The sequence below is a fragment of the Archocentrus centrarchus genome, chromosome 17, assembly GCF_007364275.1.
Source record: "Archocentrus centrarchus isolate MPI-CPG fArcCen1 chromosome 17, fArcCen1, whole genome shotgun sequence".
NCBI lineage: Eukaryota > Metazoa > Chordata > Actinopteri > Cichliformes > Cichlidae > Archocentrus > Archocentrus centrarchus.
Window position 1 is genome coordinate 12,975,264 of NC_044362.1, and position 23,766 is coordinate 12,999,029.

Here is a 23,766-nt window from a genome sequence, read left to right on the forward strand (position 1 = left end):
TGCATGCATTTATCTTTTTCATTGTTGTTCTGAGATTTGCCTGAAAGAGCACACCTAAAGGGCTGTTTATCTATAGCTGCATCACTGATACAAATTTTGGTGACCGTAGAGTCACGTACAGGCGATGTACGCTGACGCAAACAGAGACCATAACATCACATTTGCTGATTTGATGATTAAATGAACATAAGATATAGAAAAATCAAAATAATTGGGATTTATATTTTGAAAAACAGTGTTTTTCCAAAGCGATTTCCTTCTACATGGAGGGAAATTGAGTTATTTGCAGGTAGTGCAGAGGCTGGAACTCTGACTTAGTTTTGTGCAGCACTTGACTGATGGCCCCTGCTGCCCTCATCCATTACTCTGTCACTGGTTTGAAATTGCCTTTCAAACATTCTGGCACTTTTCAAAAAAGTGGGTACTCCTCCTTTTTGTCCTAACAGCAGAAAGAAGCCATGGTGCCAGGTGAAGACGCACAAAAATCATATTTTACTTGTACAGCTGTCAGATCCTGTGGGACCACTTCACAGCTGTGGATGGAGCGCCAAAATGTGTGGGAAACACAATGAGTGCAATTAATTAGCAAGGGTGGGGGCGTTTTTTTCTGCCACAAATTATACTGACTTATTCAGTTCAAGTATGAAATTTTGGATTTCGTTTACAGCTTTCAATTTATTCAAAAGCTACAAAATACAGTATAACGTCATAGCCAATGCAGCAAAGGCAGTCTCTCCTCTTGTCCTCTGCTCTGTCCCTGTGTGTGGGCCTGGTGGTGACATGACAGCTCATTCCTAGGCACTATTAATGACAGAGCTCCCCTTTTCTAGTGCTGACTATCATCCATCAACTGACGGCCAAAGCAGCCATCGCTCCTTCACTAAACTACAACCCAATACACGAGACATAAAAAAGGATAATGGGCTGAAAATTAGCAAATTACAATCATTACACTGCCATAATTGACCCTTGAGACCCATGTGCAGAAGTAAACATGCAGCCTTAAGGTAATGTGTGTGTGTTTGAGGCTCTTAATTAGGAGTATATTGGACCGTGAGGATGGAGTCTAATTTACTGAACAGCACCAAACTTTAATCTGACTGGTGGTAAATGGGGAGTCTTTTAAATTGGTGGCATGCTCAGATGCTTTTAACACAGAGTCGAGAAAAAGATTTTTAAAAATGTAAAACTGCACTGTCATATGAAAGGAAAAATAGATATTTAGACACAATAAACTACAGGGTAAAGACAAACTGAACAACAAAAATATTTCTAAGGGTGTCTTTTTTTTTTTTTACATTAGAAAACCCTGGAAATTCAAGCAGCTACAAAAAATCAATTAGTATAATGGTTCTCTATTATCCTTGCAATGCATCTTAGATTATGATTTAAAAAGTCAGCTGACAGACTCGTGCATGGAAAATAAGCGCTCCTAATTAAACTTTTAATAACTCTTATTTCTGCAAATGTGTGGATCGCACTATAATACACTAAAATCGATGTCTTTCTGTGAGTTTGTTTCTTTGTCTGCAAACTCCTCCTGGACCATCAGGAGTTCAGCTACCAAAAAATGGCAAACAGGCACAGTGCTCTGAAAAAATATTTGCCCCCTTCCTGATTTCTTATTTCTTTGCATATTTGTCACACTCACATGTTTTGGATGATGAAACAAATTTTAATATTAGAAAAAGATAACCCAAGTAAATACAAAATGCAGTTTTTGAATGATAATTTATTTATTAAGGAAAAAAAAATCACTATCCAAACCTACCTGGCCCTGTATGAAAAAAGTAATAACTGGCAATGAGTCTTTCAGATCACTGTGGAATAACTGTTGCACAGTTGTTTTAATTCAGCAACATTGGAGGGTTTTTGAACATGAACGGCCTGTTTAAGTTCGTAACAATGTATCTCAATTGGATTTAAGTTCAGACTTTGACTAGGCCGCTCCAAAACCATTTTGTTTTATTAGCCATTCAAAGATGGACTTGCTGGTGTTTTTTTTTTTTTGGATCATTGTTATGCTGCATAATCGAAGTGTGCTTGAGCTTCAGGGCACAAAAAATCTCCTTCAGGATTTTCTGGTAGAGAGCAGAATTCATGGTTCCATCAATTACAGCAAGTCTAGATCCTGAAGCAGCAAAGCAGCCCCAGGCCATCACACTACCCCCATCAATTTTCAGATTTTTCTTTAAACTGTGACATGATGTGTTTTTTTATGTGTTTGAGATCTTTTAACCTACTTCACTTGGTCAGACAGGTTCTATATAAGTGATTTCTTGATTGAGATTTCAAAAAAATGGTTAATCACAGTTAATTCATGACTTAACAACTTTTTCACAGAGGGCAGATAGGTCGGGATAGCTTTGTGTTAAATGTGTTAGAAGGTGTTAAAATGCCGCATTCTTAGCATTTATGCTCCTACAACACATTATAAAAACAAATCCCGTCGTTTAAATTTTTACTAAAGTAACATCTCATTAATATCCACAAAAGTTACATTATGCATTTTTTTAATTATGAAGCAATGACACTGTCTAGCAACCACGTAGCAAAAGGCTAAAATGACCCATTTTTAGCATATAAACAACACCTATCACCCCTACAGTATGTTTTAAACTTTCCTCACTGTGACCTAAATGGCATCTCTTTCTCTCTCCCTCCAACATAGACGTTAATCTCAACATTAAAAAGGATGAAGCGTTATTGTGCTGTTTGTGTTCTTCACTGTGGTAAACAACAGCAAGACAGCCATCAGATTTAAACCACATTATTCAAATCCTCTCCATGTTTAAATATAATTCACCATTTAAAAACATAAAATAACGACCCCCCCCTTTACACAGTGAAAAAAAGGGTTTAAAGATGCACGTGTGTTTCATTCATCTTTCATTTTGATTATTGAACAGTATATCTAGTTTAGAACAACCAGCTCTTGACACTCAACATTCACAACTTTAAACGTTGGATTTTTTTCTTCTTACCTTGAGTCAGACCAGTTGTGTATACATATGTTATCCTGGATACTGAAATGCAGCAGAGTATGCTTTCATTTGTAATTAATAGTGATGATTAAAAACAAGACTGTAACCACTGTGCCTGTGTTACGCCATTCCCATCATATATAAACATTTTAAAGTAAGCAAGATCTGTGATATTAATTTAAAAAAAAAACTATTCTGTTGTTTGATACATAAGCATTTTTTAACAATTCAAAACATGATACATGATGCCAGTAACACAAAGTACATCTGTTTATGCGGTTCTCTTATAGCCACAGATTTTCTGTTGATGCTTGTATTTATCCAAGCATAATCAGTATTTAATCATTTTTAATTGGTATTCCAGCACACATCCAGCTTAAACTGGACTGAGAAGCATTTAATATAAATATAACATTTATTCCACAATTAGTCTTGTGTCATTTAGACAAGATGCAAATAAATTAAAGCATTCTGTGCCTGTGTCCCCCAAAAGAGCTTCGAGTGGGTTACAATAAGAGTGGTGGGATGAAGTTAGGCGCGTGTAGGGGTCATGGATGATGAAGGATAAAGTTAGTCTGACTGATTCCAATATTGTACAAAGGTTCAAAAGCCAGATTATCCTATTTTATGCTCGCATGAACAAGGCAAATGAAGTGAGGAAGATATGCAAATTACTGTCTAATTGTCCTGTCAGGATCCTGAGGCCTTGTCAAACCACTGTCAGCGAGAGCGAGAGAGAGCAGGGGCCAGAGCCCGTGAACACAAAGAATTACTGGATTAGTTTCAGCTGCTATTCACTGCCCATTTCATTAAGCAATTTCAGCTCACACCAGGACCATGGGTCAGTGCTCCATGCTTGAAGGGCAGATTCTTTCAGCTGTCATTCTGAGAAGAGAGGCAGCGCGTCACAGCTCTGCCTTCCTCCTCCTGTCTGGCTCAATGAAAAACACAGTTACTGCCAGCAAACAAGAGTTCACCAGCTTCCCTTGGCTGCAGATGGTACCAGGAAAGAATATTCAAATCTCGAGAAGGTGGCAAGAAAATATTATGTAACAAAACTGGAATCAATATGTGAGCAAAACATGTTCAGTTCCTCATATTTAAATGAAAAAAATCAATATCAGTTAAAGAAAAAGTCTGTCCTGCTCTCTTTATCCAGTATCAATACTTTGCCTAACACTGCTGAGGTATGCTGTCTTCATAGCATTCAATATGTAAATTAATTATATATAGGTTATTAGTGAGTAGTGAGAGCCTAGCTCATTAGGGGTTATAGTATTACTCCTGCATCTTTCAAGCTTTCTGGTGTCGAACTGCATCTGCAGTTTACTCGAATACTTGTGGAAGATTTATCACTCAAGATTATGAGAAATTTAATTCTTGAGTCAATTCGTAGTTTCAGAACCTTTTAAAGGGGCCTGTATAAATATTTAATGACTAGAATATGAGGATGTAATACTGAAACTAAATGCGCATCATCAGGAAAAAGAAATCAACATTCAGCTTACAGGCCACATATAGTGGAAGCTACAGAATGCTAAATAAAGTGTCAGAGTGTGGTGGTAGCTGGCAGACCCAAACGCAAAATGCAGCAGACAGAGGTGTAGCGTACGATTGCATGAATGATAAAGTAAATCATAGTCTAGAAACAGGAAACCAAAATCCAAAAGTCACAAGGAATCACCGGGGATGCCGCTGGGGGGAGCACAGCTACATGAGACGATACGACAAAGGGCAAGGGGAGGCTCAGACAACGAATGAGGCTAACAGGTTGGAAACGCAGCGGGAACAAATCAGGGATAACAAGGGAAGTTAAACTCCACACATGAGACAAGAGACTATCAAAATAAGACAGGAAGTAACCAAAAAAGGAATATCTTACAGAGACTGAGACTTGATGGGAAAAACAGGGAAGTCAGGGATAACTGAAACTCCTGGAATCAAAAACAAAAAATGATTGCAAACAAACGAGACTGCGAAGGAAGGTGAAACTAAAAGAGAACACAAACATGATGAAACCAAACAAAGAATGCCAACAAGAAAACAAACTCAAAATACTGTGAGCAATAACCCCTTCACAAAACCAAAAGAAATCATAACTCTACACTCTGTGTCCAAGATCCAGGGGCTATGACATAAAGAAATAGCTTTGATCTTAGACTGCAGCATAAAGTTATTCAGTCATTCACACTGAAGTATGATGAGGAAAAGCCAACGATATAAAACAATAATCCTGATTAACAGTCTTTTTCATATTTTACTGTTAAGACTACATGAGAAAAGGCTTTCAGTATCAGACATAACCAATTACCTCTGTCTTAGGTAACGTGGAGAGAAAACCTTCAACCTAAAGAGTCATTAAAAGCTTCTGTTTCCACACACTGGAAAAACACTACATTCGATTAGCTACATGTATATCCTTGTTGTAATCAGTGCTTTGATTTTTTTTTTTTCACAACTTTTAATCCCACAAACTAATGCTGCAGTTGCACCAGGGAAAACAGTGGCTGGAGACTGCAGCACAACCAAAATGACTGCCACTGTGTGCAATGAACTCAGAATCTTGCTGCCTTTGAAACGGCTGCGTCGAAGATGTGGACCAGGTCTGCAAACACTTCATAGCAATCACTTCATTCATATATGGGCATATAACCAGATTGTGTAGTCTCCTACTGTAAAGAGACACACTGTAGACGAGTTGCGCTCATTGGCACAGACTGACAATCAGTGCATTAGTCAATTATTCTGTTTTTATGGTTCAGTATCCTATACAGTAATATATATGAGGTTACATGTGCAGCAACATTTGGAAAATGTCTTTAATGAATGAAATATTGAAACAAGCTGCCAGAGGTACACCACATTTTATAACCTCACAGACATATACACAAGGGCCCACAAAAACACACTCACAGCCTCAGCTCATTACAAGTTGGGCACACGCACAAAAAGAAATGAAGAGTAATCGGGAAATAGAAAATCATCACATAGTGTCAAGAATTGAGAGACAGATCCAGTGTAAAACAGAAAAAAATGGGTAATAGGGTGATAAGAGAAGGGGCTGAGTCCTTTGTAAACTCAATCAGAGGCTAAGAGGTTGTTTGACGCTGTGAGCAATTTGACAATGCATTGATGACAGAGCTCCAGTGGAGCATTACTGGATGTGTAATTACTCTGACCATCTTATATGGATCCAATTAGCTTTCTTCAGCAGTGGAGACACACAGCACTTCCCATGATATAAATGGATTGGGTTTCACTGTTTGTCAGTGTTTTCCAATAAAATGGTAGTACGAGACTGTAAGTGCATCTTTTCAGAACGTAAGTAAGAGCTGATTTACCCATTTAACATAATTTGAGTGTGATAAGTGTCCGTGTTACATATGCTGCAGTTTCCCTGAAACAATCCAAAGACAAAATCAGCCTCATATCACATGCAGACGACATCTGCTAAGCCTTAAATTCTGTAGAGCGGGAAAAAAAGTTTCATAACCAAGTGCAAGAATGAGAAGTGCAATCAAAAACAGGTGGGACCTAAAGAGTTAGTTTCTTATGTCTCTTATGTATGCTGACAACCTCACCTGCAGGCCAATCGGCAGTGTTCGCTAATGTTACTTTTAAAATGAACCATTAAGTGCATTAAGTGAATGCACTTGACATTGGGCCAGATAAATTGTAGTGCATCCATCTATTTTGTTAAAAGTAACATCTTTGGATGTCTTTGTTAGGTTAATGCAACAGAGCTAACACATAGCAACAGACGATTATTCACACCTACGGCCAATTTAGGCTCACCTAACATGTCTTTAGACTGGGGGTGGGCCACTCCAGGCCTGTATACTTGTATATTGTCTTATAGTTTTTATACTTATTTTTTTTTTTTCTGTAAGCACGAAGTACCGCAGCAATTTCCTAATGCTGTGAACCTGTTCACCCATATGGCAATAAAAACCTTCTGATTCTGATTCTGAGGGCCGGTGTCCTGCATGTTTTAGATGTGTTCCTGAGCCAACACACCTGAATCACATATAGAAGTCATTAGCAGGACTCTGGAGAACTTGACTGCATACTGAGGAGGTAATTCAGCCATTTGATTCAGGTGTGTTGGATCAGGAACACATCTAAAACCTACAGGACACCGGCCCTCAAAGCCTGGAATTGCTCACCCCTGCTTTAGACTGTGGGAGGAAACCAGAGTACCCAGAGAATCCGCACAGGCATGGGGAGAACATGCAAACTCTATACAGAGACACCTAGCCTGGCAGCGGGCTCAAACCCAGGAGTTTGTTTCTGTGAGCTAACAGTCCTAACCCCTGTGCCACTGTGCCACCCTGTGCTACTGAAATCATATCATATTTTGTTACATTTGAAAGCCTTCACATATCATTAAAAACAGCTAAAAGCAATTAAAAAATTTTTGTTTAGTCTTTATTAGAAATTATGTTCTGCAGGCCAGGGGATGGGCCAACTTACAGCTTGTTGGCCAAATTAAGCCTACAAGATATAAATTAAGCATCACAGCTGTACTACAGTTCCACCTACACTGTGGATTTGTGTATATGTTTACAAATTACACAAACTGTACAGGGTTGTACAACTAATGCTCAATTATACTCTGGTACCACTTAAAAATGCGAAATTTTTACCATTAAGCAAAAGTGATACAGCTTTTCAATTAAAAATATGACAGCTAACAGGTGATATTCCCTGTGGGTTCCTTTCTATGAGCAACAACTTTAACTTTAAAGATATTCATGATTAACAATTATGAATACTCAGTAATTACCATAAACAGCCAGTGAGTTTGGATTTATTGTGTATTGGATTACTTATGCAGGGGCTAACAGACACAATGCTGACAGAATGAAATCCGTTGTTATAATGCTGTCTGCTAATGGCGGTTTCAGCAGAGTGAAATCCAGTTAGTAGGAGTCAACACTGAAGAGAATGCAGAATCTTTGATGTTCTGTTTCATGTTTCAGACCTGCCTCAGTATTACCTCACAACTAAACACCCACTGCAGAAATTCAACCACAACACAAAGGCAAAGAGGACAGACAGAAGGAAGAGGGGGAGCGGGAGAGAGCGGCAGACAAAGTGATATGTTCCTCTCCTTCTTAGAGAAACAGACACCGACAGGTTTGATCAGACTCTGCCTTCAATATCCTCTCTTATCCTTTGATGATCCATCACATCGTCTCTTTCTATTCTCTCAGTCTTACTTTGACACACACACACACACACACACACTGCTCATCACCATTTTGAATGTATCTCTGCTTCTCTCTTTTATCTCCTTCTCTCACTTTCGTTTCTGAACATTTCTTGTCTCTCTCCCTCCTTCCTTGTTCCACTTTCTCTTTCTCCCCACTGCCTTTGAATTTTGGCTTCTGCTTTGTTGGGCTCTGCTGTTTAATTATCACCTTTGGTTTAGCCACCTAGGGGCAGCTTTATTTTCAGGTAGCTGACGTAGGTACATAAGAATGTGGCAAGGGGAAACTGACCAAGAATTGACCATTGAGAGATTCTTGTCTTATCCTTCATTTTGGACTGTAATACGATGCTTTCCTGTTGTTTCTGAGCAGATGATAAATATTACAAATCCACTGATACAAGTGGAGAGTTCCTCAAATGGAACTGTAATTGTATCATTTTTGCTGTACAGAGAAAGATAACAATAGAGGAGTTGTACTGGGCTGTTCATGGCTCAAACTAGCTGAAACTAAGAGGAACCTACACAGACAGACTGAGGAGGACACAGCTGGCTGAATCTCACAACCTGACTTTTTAAAAAATGTATTCACTCTGCTGAGTAAGAATAACATATGAAATGGAAATGGACTGGCATTTGTGTAGCTCTTTCCTAGTCTTACTGACCACTCGAACTGAGCCACATTTATCCATACATTCATACTGTACAGCACTGACACAGATTACACAGTGCACACACACCTTTCTATAAAAGTTTATTTATTGTTAGCGAGTGTTTATGCACACACAGATTTGACAAAACATGAGTTGAAGTTGTCCCTTTTGCTTTTTTTTTTAAGAGTCTTTCCTCAGAGTTAATTAAACTTAGAGAGGTGCATTCAGTCATTTTCATAATTTTTTTTATTCCAGACACAGAGTCAGGATCAGTCGGGACCTAACAGATTCCATAAAAAATGCATCTCTGTTTTGCACTATTCATCTGTCTCTCCTAGACAATTATTTCTGCATGAGAGCAAACCAATCCTCATCACAAGTTCTATTAAAAAAACAAGGTTAAGACTTGAGCTCCATCTCAGCTTTTGGGCTGTTTTTACAGAATTATTTTTCTGGTCACATTGAAAGTCAGTCAAAACAAGACAGAATAAATGTGTTTTGAATGAGAAGGAGACAGGGGGAAAGATGAACATGCAAGGAGTAGAGACAGTAAAGGTAGATGAGATTAAATACCTGGGGTCAAGTGCAAAAGCAACCAACAGTGCACAAGCAAGGTGAAGAGAAGAGTTCGGGCAGGGTGGAAACGAGTGTCAGGGGTGATTTGTGACAGAGGGATGGCAACAAGAGTGAAAGGAAAGATTTACAAGATGCTAGTGAGACCTGCTATGATGTACGGTTTGGAGACAGTGGCACTGATAAAAAGACAGGCGGCTGAGCTGGAGATGTTAAGATTTTCACTGGGAGTGACCAGGATGGACAAGATTAGAAATGAGTATATCAGAGGGACAGCTCAGGTTGAGCAGTTTGGAGACAAAGTTAGAGAGGCAAGGTTGAAATGGTTTGGACATGTGCAGAGGAGGGATAGTGGCTATATTGGGCAATGGATGCCGAATATGGAACTGCCCAGCAGGAGGAGGAAGACCACAGGGAAGATTCATGGATGTAGTGAAGGAGGACACGCAGAGGGTTGCGAGGGTGTGATAGTGGACGCTAGTGATGGAGTGAGAGCCGCTGTGGGACCCCCAGAAAGATTTTTCACATTTTCGTTAAAGTTCGTTATTGCAGTAGTTATTACTGGATCATTACTATGCACACTGAAGTTTCCCATAACTTATATAGGGTTAAACCGCCTCTTGGTCCGTACAAATCCCAACTTAAAACTCTGACTACAGCTCAAAGCAAAGAATTATGTACTGACTGGAACTGATTGAATCCATCCATCCATGTTCTTCTGATTATCCAAGTCAGGATTTTTTTTTTGGGGGGGGGGGGGCTGGAGCCTAATACACTATGCAGTCCTGTGTAAAACTCAGTACACCCCATGGTTCAGTAGCTTGTAGAACCACCTTTAGCAGCACTAACTGGAAGTAATTATTTCTTGTTTATGCACTGCTTTTTTAAGATCCTGCCTAAGGTTGGGGAGATGAGTTCATCGCTGACTCAGTGACTACACAGTCAGGAACCACTACACCACGGAGCCACTATGGTGAAAATATATTGTGAAGACTGTATCTAGTCCATACCAACAACAAAAAAAAAAAAATAGTTTTGAACCAAAGCTTGAGTGACATTTGCCTGAAATTTGAACTTTATACTGTTCATCCAGAGAAATTTACTGATATGAAAAACTGAAGGCGTACAGGTCAGAGAGACTGGCCTCTGAAAATGAGACACAAGCAGTTAATTAGTAGGAATAAATAAATGATGATGATTTTGTACCCAAGTACATACTGACAAATCAACCAACCCTGACGAGAACAAGCTCAAAATCTTAACTCTGAACTTAATGTAATAATTGCTGTAAGAACCCAGGAGTGAACACAGTGTCAACATACATAAATGTACATGCATATGCAGCTAATGCAAATGATCAGACATGTTTTTTGTAGCAGCCCCTTGCTATGACCTGCTCTCACAAATTGTCCATGTGTCGCCTCTATTTTCTGTCAGCTGTCTATTCACACTTTGCCTCTCCTTCTCAAATTATTTGTGTTCCTTTACCCTGTGTGAGTCCTGCAGTGGAAACAATATACCACAGTACATTATTCTGGTACCATGATGAATGGGAAGAATTTGTGTCTGTTGACTGTGGCCTTGAGATAAAGAGTAGGCAAATGAAACTGTCTGCTTGCCTTGCTGCACCTCAGAGTCCACTGCCACCATTCCTCATGCTAATTTGATTGAGAATGCTCGATCAGCACATACTCCTCAACCCACACACCTTGCTCAAGGGAGGTGTTGAGGGGTGGGGGGGTGGGGTGGCAGGATATAGGTTGCCATCAAGCCACACAGTAATAACAAATTTATCTCCAGGATGCCTGTCTCAGCGTATAATGTTCAAGTTAGGCCCACTGTGGGTAGTTTACTTCAAAGTGAAATGTGGCGCTGCAGGCGAGGGCGGGACAGAGCCAAAGACAAAAAGGTAAAGAGTAAAAACAGATGTTTAAACATGTGAGATGGCATAAAAAGTGAAGGTGAGGCATTCAGCATGATTAAAAATAAAGAATTACAGGAGAAAAGCACCTAGCAATCTTCATCTGTGTTTCCACATTGCAAATGATGTGGAGCCAGAAGGATATCCCACTCCTTTCAGCGGTAAAACGAAACCAGGATTGATGAGCGTGTATATAATGCGCAAGCGACCGGCTGTATATGGGCTTGCTAGGAGCAAAGTGTCGACATAGTGAAGTGGAAGAAGGATAGCTGGATCGAGAGAGAAAGAATGTGGCGCCAGGTGGAGAGAGAGATACAAATGAAGGTCTAGATCGAGATAAAAATTTGAGAGAATAGTTCAACTCTAAAGGAGGGCATTGTGTGCAAAACCCAGGGGGAGTTGTAGCAATTGCCAGGGGAGATAAATTGGGACAGAGCTGCTCTTTTTATGGCCATTTTTTCAGTCTCCTTGGTAGCTATTGTATGGGTTTCATTCATTAGACCGTATGCAATGAAAAACATTCAGGGAGAGAAATATCACCAGTCAGCAGCCAGTGTACAGCTCTGCGTTTTCCTCTGGGGCAATATTTCACAAAGCTTGACCTTCTCAAGTAAACAAACCACATGTTAATCATGGAGAAAAACAATTACAATTAATTTCCTCTTTTGTTTGCCTACTTGTCATGGTGTCATTAAACCTTCACTGCACCACGGTTTTGGTTACCAGGGAACGTTATGAGTTGTAAAATACTGTAAGGCTGCTTGGGTGGACAGAAACAATGTCTGGAAGCACTATCTTCACTGTCTTCACTTGTAATGAATAAAATATGACTGCAGTTGTTATTGTTGCTAAATATATTCTGCATCTTTTTTTCCCTTTTTTTTGATGAAACTAAGTCTTCTTTACCCCCACAAGGGGATCATTATATCTCTCTATTATATATATATAATGCAGACTACAAAATTTGCGTAACACTATACAGTATTATACAACATGAACAATGTTGTATAGTATAAAAAGCCTTTAAAAATGGATTTTAGGTTTTTCATACTCTTTAAGGTCAGCTGTATTTACCTATTATTTACAGAACAGCTCACAAGAAACAGAAAACAATGAAAATGATTGCTTTGGCAAAAACACACACACACACACACACACACACACCACACACACACACACACACACACACACACACACACACACACACACACACACACACACACACACACACACACACAAAAGGAAAACAGAAGAAGAGAAATAGCTGAGTATCAGTGTTCCATGGTTGTCAGCTCTGGGATTAATAGCAGCCATTTCGCCATAATGAGCTGTTAAGCGTTAGCTGCCAAAAGCCTCTTCGTTTGCCTTTGAGTCTCAGAATATTTTGTCTAATTATAACAGCACTCTCTGTCCCTTTTCTTCCCGTCACTGTCAGCACTGCTGTACCTGTGCAATGGCTGTCTGATTTTAACTCTTGTTAGGCAATATAATCAGCTCCAGAAACTATAATCTAGAGATGAGGTTTATAATGATGTTGCACCGTCATTATTAAATATGTCACATGTGAGTGCTACAACCAGAGCAGCCACATCTATGTTAAAGACTACGGGTTGTGTGGCAACTCAAACTTCAAACAGGAGCACAGTAAAAAAATATGTGAACACAGGTTGTTCCTGGGTGGTTTTTCATCTTGCACGGGAGACTTTTACTGGACTACCATACAGGGGATTTTTTTTTTTTTTTCTGAAAATGTGACAGTGAGTTCTCAGTTTCTGCTAAAGGACACATGCTAAATACCTAAATGGTGTTAAAATTTGGGGATAAATCTATGAAGTCTTTGTTAATATATAATACACTAACTAATATTGAATGCTGCAATGGCTGGGATTAAACAAATTCACGACAGAATACATTTAATTTAAACTGAACTGGAGCTGAGATGCGCAGTTTACTATAAATCAAATTCTGTAACGTAAACTCTGATTAAATTCTAGATGAGTGTTCTAGTGGAAATGACAGAGTATTGTTTTGCTTCTGAAATAAATACTGTCATCATGAAATGCTGACAAGGCTGAGGAAAAGTATAGGCATATTTCAGTATTTAAGAGATACCTTTTGTTCAGTTTAATGGGGCATTTCAGCTTATGAGAAAAAATTGCCTCAGCAGAAACCACAAGAAGATCCCTGACAGGGAGACTGAAGAGGCTGCAGGAGCATAAAAATAAATCCATTTTCATAAACCCAAGTAAGCTTGAATACCTTGGTCTACGCGTTTGTGAATTTAAACTACTTCAGTCCTGGCCAGAAGTTTTGTGTGAAGTTAGAAAGAAAGGAAAGTCTTTGATTTATTATTTATTTTTTGTGTGTGTCCATGTAAACTAATTCTACACAATGGCGAGAAAAAAACGTCTCTCTTTAAAAAGAAAGCCGTTTGTTTCAGACTGCTAACAGTGATAAATGGAATTCAGTCTCCATGACAAACAGTGAGTACAGAGAACTGGTGGATCATCTTGGGGTGTGAAGTTGCCACAGTTGCCTGCACACAGCACTGAAGCATCCTCATCAAAGTCCTCTGTGTGTGTGTGTGTGTGTGTGTGTGTGTGTGTGTGTGTGTGTGTGTGTGTGTGTGTGTGTGTGTGTGTGTGTGTGTGTGTCTCTGTCTGTCTGTAAACATGCTGCCTGCTAAAATGTGTGTAACTTGCTGTACAGCAGATATTAATGTGTCTGTTGTTGTCTTTGCATTTCCTACCAGCATAGGGAACTGGGGCATCCTTGTCTAGAGCTACCAGCGGAGGGTCCAGCAGCACTGTGTCCATGTTCTCTGTGATCACTCCATGATAAGAGGCTTCTATCCATGGCTTGTGCTTGTTGACTGTGAAAAGAGCAGAAAGAATGCCATAAATGATACTGTCTTATTTTGTATAACTGTACTTCAGAAGTTCAAGGCACATAGTACACTGGTTTACACATTTGCCTAACAAGTAAAAGATCCCTGGATCCCGGGAGGGAAGACAAATCCCTTTGGGGGTTACATCAGCAAGGGCATCTGGCATTAAAAAGAAAAAAAACCAAACCAACAACAACCAAACAAACAAAAACTTGCAGCGCAGTGCTACCTGCTGTGGTGATGCCTTGTGAATAAGGGAGCAGCTGAAAGACTGGTACTGTCATTAGTATTAGTATAATACTATGTTCATTCTACAGTATGTGGCTATATTTATATAAATGTGGTGAGGCACCTCAACAGACAGGCTACGAATGAGAAATGCGATAGGCTACAACCCCCACCCCCCCACCTCCCCGAGTGCTGTTTTTTACAGGAGGCAAAAGGAGCAGTAAAAGTGAGCAGGCGAACTGTGTGGAAAGAAAGTGTTTGTTGGATAGCATTTATGATTCTCTGATAAAGCATTGCAGCAAGGCTGTAAATTACACCTTGACTTACATTACTGTGCAAAAGTCATGAGCTGCCCATCATTTTTTCTTTATATTTTTCTTCCAAAGAGGAAGACCTTCTTGTAATTTTTAAAGTAATCCGAAGCTATAGTTCTCCAGGCTTCCTGAAGGTCTTTCAAATTTGTTCTTTGGACATTGGCTGCTTTTCATTCATTTTCAGTCCAGTCCTTGTACCTGACTATTTTCAGAGGATTGTTTTTTTTGTTGTTGTTGTTGTTGTTAAAGCCACCTAACCCTGACCTATACATTAAATCATTCAAGCAAAGAGCTATTAGCTGAAAACTTGGCATATCCCAGCATGCTGTGCAGTATGACCTTCAAAACTGGACAAGTGGAGGACAAAAGAAGAAGTGGCAGGCCAAAAACCCTATTTACAGCAGATGAATGGTATCTGAAAGTCAATTTCTTACAAAATAGGGAAAAATCCAGCAAAGCCCTGACAGAGGACATCAGAAACTCATCTGGCCCTTCAGTCGATTCAGGAACTGTTTGCTGACACCTCATCAGAAATGGTCTCAGTGGAAGGGAGGCTGTCAAGAAGCCATTCTTAAGGAAGGAAAACAGAGAGAAAAGACTGAGGTATGCCACATTACACAAGAACTGGACTGAAAATCAAAGGCAACAGGTCTGATTGAGTGATGGATCCAAATCTGAAATTTATGGTTCAACTCATTGTTGGTATGTACGGAAGAGGTCAGAAGACAGGTACAACAGTGAGTGTCTACAGTCATCTGTAAAACACGGTGGAGGCTCTGTTTGGCTCTGTGATATTGCATGTTGCATGTTGGCTCTGTTTGGGGCTGCGTTTCAGTCACTGGTGTTGGAGAAAGTGCCATCAGATTTTGATCCAACATGCAATACCATGCATTGCAAGTCTGACTGGTAATGGCTTAATTTTTCAGCATGATAATGAGCCCAAACAAACTGGCAGTGCAGTAAATGCACACCTGGATAGATCAATAAATTGCTGCACCTATTTCCCAATTTGTTAGCAAAACAGAAATGAGGAGTGGGCCATGACTTTTGCACAGTACTATAGTTTGGCAAAATAAGTTTTTAGTAGCCTGGAAAATCTTTAAAAATCATGCCAAATCTAAAACACTACTTTAAACCCACACCCAATGTCACAATGACTTGCAGAATGACCTCTGCATCCTCTAGCACCAGCTCCCCTTTCTACAGTAAATTTCATTGCTTCCTTTTCCACTTTCTTACTCTCTCTGTCCATGCTGTATTATGGTAAGTATAACCACCATGCTGCAAATCAGAGATTAACACAGATCACCATCACACATGCAGGAATTACTGACTCTCTAAATCAAATGTTCTCCCACTTCACTGCAGCAGTACCTCACAAATACACATAAACCAGTGTGTCAAGAGAAAAAAAAAACACGTGCTTGGGCACTTTTGTGTATCCACACACATACAGCATCTCTGGTGCACGAGTGTGAGTCCCTGCAGTGAGCTGGGATGTCAACCCGACCTTTCAATCTATTGAAGACAAACACTTGTCTCATGCCAATGAGCAGATGACATATCCAGCTGGCAGTGATTTAAATGCATCAAACTCTTCCTAAAGCTTTCGCACAGCTTTTCATCTGAACAAATCTTAGTATTTTTGTCCTACTATCCCATTTTCTTTCTCACTTGTCACTGAATTGAGAGAACGGGGACAAAAAGTAGAAAATAGGTCTGAACAAAAGAGGCACAAATCAAAGCAACACATTGATGTGAAGGAGAAAAAACTGATAAACAAATTTGAAATTTGGTGACTTTTACCCTGTGACAAAGGAGTTAGAGTTTTGAACAACTTCACTGCATTTTGGAAGCTTTTTATTAGTATTATTAGTATAAAAACAAGACAGTAAATAGTAACACATTCCTCTTTGTGTTAATTCTCCTTCACGTTTGTCTTATAATCTTTCATCGTGCTGCCAAGGATCTAATGTTTCTAGATGGGACTCCTACCATGCTGAGACAGGGTACAGAGGGGATCATAAGGAGTGAAAGATAACCACAAGGGATGTCATTATTCATACAAGAAGTGTCATCTTATGCTCATGCAGTAGATAGAAAACACTGCAGCAAACAGCATGACTCTTCTCTGCTGGAAAAATAAAAAGAGGTCTGTTTTCAAGTGGTATTTAGGTATCTTTACTTCAGGAATATTTTACTTGTAATGGTGGATTCAATGGTGCATTCACCAGGACATTAAAACACACACACTTTTATGTCCTACTGCAGGTACAACCTGATCTTTATGCTTTAAGTTTCCTTGGATTTACTTTTCTGTGTAAAATTACCATAAAAAAGTAGACATGAAATGGACTAAAACAATGTCACAGAAAGACTCTTCAAAGCCATGATAATATTAAAGTGAAGTGCTGAGGTGACTATAAAAACGAGCAGTCCCAAAGTGATTCTTCATTCCTGTGTGCCTGCACTAACCATGCATAAATACATATTAATCCATCGTGCTCACATAGCATTTCATTTACATTTGAAGATGTCTTCAGTAAGTCTAATAGCAGCCCACAGCCAGTTCAGTTTACTCATGGATGGCAAGTTCAATTTCTAGCTCAAGGTCTTACATTTATCCCAAACAAATTGGGTGGTGGTTGACACAGCAAAGCTGCGAGTCTTTAAAGGGAGCCTGATATACAAGCTTTTTTTTTTTTTTTTTTTTCTTTTAGGAAAAGCACACATCAGACCATGGAAATGGGTTATTACCAATACTGGCTTTCATGACATGAAGTACTGTGAAGCCATTAGTGATGTGTTTATTATAGTATTCATCCTTGACATCCTTGTACTGAGCTGCAGTAATGAATCAAAAATTTAACTTGCATTCAAAGAGGGGAAAAAAAGAAAAACAGTCTGGAACACCTTTCTAGAGAAGTTCAACCCTACAAAAGCAGTTTTCTATAATATCATCTCTCAAAGCTTAAACAAAAATAAAGACTTATCTATGCTTTACATGTCTGTGTGTTCTGATGTTAGCATCAATCCAAGTACGTCTGCATTTGCACACACTGTATGCACTGCATGTGCACTGACTGCATAGGAAAACAAGGATTGTAGTTACTGGATCAAACACCAGGTCTACAAGCACATGCATGTACATTGAAACACGAGCTGTTTTTGTGTTTTTCTTTTCTTTTCTTTTTTTCTTGATGGTCTGTCATAAACAAACATTGGAGCTCAGATTCTCATGTAGTCGCCATTATTCCTCCACGAAAATGTTACGTATCATACCAACAAATATCAAAATTGTGTCATAAATGTAGCTGTGTGCATGAATTGGCCTTAAGGGACTCAATTCTATGACCTTGTAGACGTGCACAGTGACAGCTGCAGACATCAAAGACAGAGTTGTTTTGATTATGATACTTTGCAATTTATTGTTTTTTTGGAAGACATGTACATACTAGGGCTGCAACTATCGATTATTTTAGTAATCAAGTATTCTATCAATTATTCCATCGGTTACTCAAGCAATCAGTTAAGAAATACTTTTTTCATATTAACAATTCACCTGCATATTTTAACTTTCGTTCTTCAGTTTTTCGCTGTGTGAAACAAACAGCGGTGAATGGAGCAGCTACAAAGTTCACTTTTCTTCACTTGCTGATCAGGTGGTTGATGAAGGACCTCCAGCTGATTCCCAGTAAAGGTTTAATGATTGTTACAGGAAAAAGCTTCTTTTAGATGCTAGAAAAACATTTACTTTCGCTCCACCTGAGCTCAGCATCTCTATAATGGCTCGCTTGTACTTGCATAGACAGACTGCATGTAAAACAGCTGCCTTCTGCTGTTGTGTTGTGATTTTTTATAATCAAATTATTCGAGTTAATCGAGGAATCGTCGCAGCCCTAGTACATAAATGCTCTTTTTTTCCCAAAAGATTGTAAAAAAAAAAAAGCATATTTTATTGTTATACTCTCCACTCACCACTTCATTAGGTAAAAGTGTTCAACTGCATGATAAAGCAAATCAATCAATCAATCACATGGCAGCAACTCAGTGTATTTAGGTATGTAGACATGGTCAAGATGACCTGCTGAAGTTCAAAGCATCACAATGAGGAGAAAGATCTAAGTGATTTTGAACATGGCATGGTTGTTGGAGCCAGATGGGCTGATCTGATTATTTTTACCAAACTGCTGATTTACTGGGATTTTCCCACAAAACCTCATCAAGGGTTTACAGAACAATGGTCTGAAAAAAGAGAAAATATCTAGTGAGCAGCAGCAGGGTGAAAATGCCTTGTTGTCGTCAGAGGTCAGAGCAGAATGGTTACCACTTTGAGCAAATAGAAAGACAACAGTAACTCAAGTAACCACTTGTTACAACAAAAGTATGGAAACGAGCATCTCTGAATATATACGCATCAAACCTTGAAGCAGATGGGCTACAGCAGCAGAAGACAACACTGGGTGCCACTCCTGTCAGCTAAGAACAGGAAACAGAGGCCATGGGTTCACCAGAATTGGACAGTAAAAGATTGGAACAATGTTGCCTGGTTTGATGAGTCTCAATTTCTGCTGCCACACATAGGGTCAGAATTTGGCATAAACAACATGAAAGCATGGATCCATTCTGCTGTGTATCAACAGTGCAGGCTGCTGATGGTGGTGTAATGGTGTGGGGGATATTTTTTGGTGCACTTTGGGTCCCTTAGTACCAAGTGAGCATTGCTTAAATGCCACAACCTATCTGAGTATTGTTGTCATGTCCATCGTTATGACCACAGTGTGCCCATCTCCTGATGGCTGCTTCCAACAAGATAATTCACCATGAAATAAAATGGAAAGACTGCCATGAAAAATCATGAAAGTCATTTGATGAGATCCTTAAAATGCTTCTGATATACAGAAAAAGTTAGTAGTTCACCAAGGCAGTGGGATTCATGTTTTAAATGATTTAAACTTAATTTTACATAAGTTAAAATCATTGTGATAGGTCTGAAGCCAGACCGAAACAGTGGACTGACGAATTGACGAGACAGACGCTGCCATCCCCAGACTCAGGCTTTCCTTTAACGCGGTTACAAGTGTCAATGGCTGCAACATGTACAGCATCTCTGGCCACTTCCTAAGATCCATCTGCAGCCATTACAGCATTAGACTTCACATTATGGAAGACTAATTGACCTATAAGAAGAGACAGTCGTAAGCAGATCTATGTGTTTAGACCACTGGGATAAAATTTAATATGACAGTAATACAGATACAGACACAAGAAACAAGATAGTGAGTTCCTGTAAATTGAATTAGTGGAAGGGATATTAACTTGTATCCATCCTGGAACTGAAATCAAATATATCTGTATGTTGTCTTCCCCTGGTCAGTGAGCTCATGAAAGTATTACTACTGGGACACAGCTGGATGATAATCTAATTTCATTTAGGTCCCAGCTCATATATAAGACACACTGCATTAGAGTGCCAGTATTGATCAGTTTAAGTCATGTCGAATCCATTTATTTTTACTGTTTATGTGATTACAGTGATGCTGCAGGAGAAAGACATCTTTTCTTTGACTACAGTTGCAAAAAAACAACAAAAAAACAAGGCAGACAGCTACTACTAAGAGGTTGCAATCATAATAATAATAATAAGTGTAAAATAAGTAGGAGGGAATACAGGTAAAATGAAAAATGCAAAAAGGGATAAAAATGAAAAAATGTCAAAGTTGTTTTTACGTTTCTGCACGGCTTATTTTCTCACTCGGGACACTTTGAATCTGAGGAGCCCCTTTAGATGTGAGACTTAAATTAGTGAAGCTCCCACTGGAGAATCTAAACTAGTTGAGGGTTCACATGCCCATAGAAGGTGGCTTAAAATGCCACTCCAACACCACCAGTCATGAGTGAGAAAAGAGGGATAACGTATACTTTAATAAATAATAATCCTACTTAGTGCATCAAGATTTCGATAATTCAGAGAAATGCAGACAAAAACTATTCCTATTGGCCCTATTCCTATTCCCTGTAGCCCGACAAAGTGAGCCGTAATTAAGCCTGCTCCTCCCACCCGCTGTACAAACGTGTATTACCTGAAACAATTCAAACTGAGAACTAACAAGAAGATGAGATTAAAAGAGGGACAGAGAAAGGGATGAGCAAGAGAACAGATAACAGTAAAGAAACGGTATGCAGGAAGGTGGGGGGGGGGGGGGTGCTGTGAGGCAGACAGAGAGAAAATGGGGCAATAAAAGTGGTAAAGGAGAGGATGGGCACAGACAGAACTTCCTTTAAGAAGAATAGACTGCTGCCTGTAAAACCTTACAAATGTTTCAATTTATTCTCCTATTAAATTATTAAACTGGATTCCTATAGGATACACGACCAGAACTTATAAATCATTGAATAATGGCACTGAATCAGGAAGCTGAATCCAGTCTCTTGTGCAAAGAAGAGGTTCTGATTAAGCCAGATTTTTAAAATCCATCCCTGGCATTAAAAAAAAAAAAAAAAAAAAAAAAAAAAGAAAAGAAATGATTATGACTCTTTGCTGTCAAAATTTCCCAACTTAAATGAATGATACTGAGCCTGTTAAAAAGATTTTTTGATTAGATTTGTTGGGAAAGAAAGTTCTCAGCTCTGTGCTTCAAGTTGTAAAGTACTATTTAAACTCAATATTAAATCATATTTGCTGTTGATTTGAATACATCTCTTCTTTTTCTTTCTTTTTTTCTCACCCCATCACCCTGATTTTTGCTTCATTAACAGAACAACAACAGAGACTTGTATCCAATTATTGTTAACTGGCTTCGTGCTCATTTTACACAAATTAAGGAGCATGCAAGAGCGTGTTACTCATATTCCCACACAAAAGAGATTACACATTAATTACCTACCTTTGAGAAAACAGTAACACTGAGACTCTCCGTGACACCATGAGACATATCACAATATTTAACATTGTCTTTTTAACTCTTGGTTTCTCTAATGAGCAGTTAAACAAATCATCTTATTTTCCTCTTTTATGGTGATGTGTCCATGTGGGAAAGTGTTTATGACGCTGTTAGTTTAACAGTAAAAGCGGGCAGAGAATTAAACTGCAGACTCTGAGCTTTTCAGCTTGGTTAGAAAGTGATAATTGCTTCAGCGGTGAACACTGGATCTCATTATATCATACTTCTAACAGTAATTGATGGCAGCTTAATAGCTTAGATATGTAGGAGTTTATGTCTGCCAGTAATAACGCAGCATGAGCACCCGTGATAGACAAATTCAATCCAAGTCATTAGTGTGCCTGAAATATCCAACAACAAGTCTTTTGACATCACTGTAATTACACTGCCTTATGCATACAATAAGAAATTACCAACATACTTATTACTATTAGAGAAGATCACAGTACTGTTTATAGTTTTTTATTTTTATTTGATTAATATTCAAATCCTTGAGGAAAAAGAGCAATATCTTTTTAATTAAAAGACAACATTTATAGTTCCCCCCGACTCTACGGAGGATTTAGTGTCCTTAAGCTCATTGAGTTTTGCAGACTAAAACGTTTGAATTATTTTGTTTTGGTTCAAACTACAGCCCATCTGGTACCTGCAGCTAATTAAAAGGCCCTGTAAAGACACTGTATGCTACCTGGAGTAGGCATCGCACAAAGTTAACAACATTCTGATGAACAGTTTCAATTTCAATTAAATTTATTGTGCCGACTCGCAATACGCATCACCGCAAACATTATATTGTAAAACAAATTAAAGGAAAAATCATAAGCAAGTCTAGAGAGAGAGATTTCTTAGGAGTTCATGAGGCAACAACAAACACGACTCCAATTAAATTCTAGTTCTGTCTGCTGTATATGCAGCACAGTACTTGTTGCTAACATGTTCAGCAGGACAACTGTATAAGGTCATGTTCATATTGGTAACCGACCGACTGATACAGTGCTGATCAAAACATATCAAAGAATTTTTTGCCATGCCTTCTTTTAAAAGTACTGTCCTGCTCTTGTTCTCAGGATTCAGTCTCTGATTTTTACTGGGCATGTGCTACAAAGCAAGATTATTGGACTAGTCAACTATCTTTAGGCTTAAGCTCAGACTATCTGGTGTCACAAAGTTGGGTTATTTCTGTAAAGGATTCAGTGCTGACACTGAAACACTATAATTTTTTGCTGCAGCTAAAAATAACAGCTCAAAACTGTCTTTAATTAGAAAAAAATATCACATGATCCACCTTACCAAGCACTCCCACACACTGGACACATTATTTGGTACATCTGATCAACTGCTCATTCTAATCAGCCCATCACATTGCAGCAATTCAATGCATTTAGTCATGTAGACATGCTCAAGGTGACCTGCTGAAGTCCAAGCATCAGAATGGAGAAGAAAGAAAGGTGAAAGCTGGAAAAATGAACGTGGCATAGTTGTTGGTGCCAGATGGTCAATAGAAGAGTGACAAATGTTGCCAGGAGTCTAGATCAGGGTCAGAATTGGGTGTAAATAACATGAAAGCATGAATCCATCCTGCCTTTATTTTTTCCAGTGGTTCAGGCTGATGATGTAATGTTGTGGACAATGTTCTTGGCACACTTTGGGTCCCTTAGTACTAACTGAGCATCGTTTCAATGCCACAGCCTACCTGACGATTGTTGCTAACCATGTCATCCCTTTATGACCGCAGGGCAGCCATCTTCTGATAGCTGCTTCCAGCAGAATAGCACACCATATGACAAAGCTCAAATCAACCTGGTTTCTTGAACATGATAGTGTATTTAAAACAAACAAACAAACAAACAAACAAAAAAAAAACAGCAACTGTGTGATGCGATCATGTCCATATGGAAATCTGGGAAAGTTTCCAGGAGCTTACCACAAAGAATTAAAGCAGTTCTGAAGGCAAAAAAGGATCCATCCCAGTACTAGCATGCTGTACCTAACCAAATTGTCCAGTGAGTGTATTCGCCGCCCCCACCCCCGCTTTGTCTACTACACATGA

General features: G+C 39.0%; 1 protein-coding gene across 1 annotated transcript in view; it reads right to left on the reverse strand.

The window, feature by feature from the left end:
- LOC115795939 (calsyntenin-2-like) overlaps window positions 1–23,766 on the reverse strand; it is a 179,865-nt gene that overhangs the window by 75,775 nt on the left and 80,324 nt on the right. Inside the window, exon 2 of the mRNA XM_030752091.1 lies at window positions 14,093–14,215. Coding sequence (XP_030607951.1) covers window positions 14,093–14,215 — 123 coding nt within the window. The remainder of the gene's footprint in view (window positions 1–14,092; window positions 14,216–23,766) is intronic.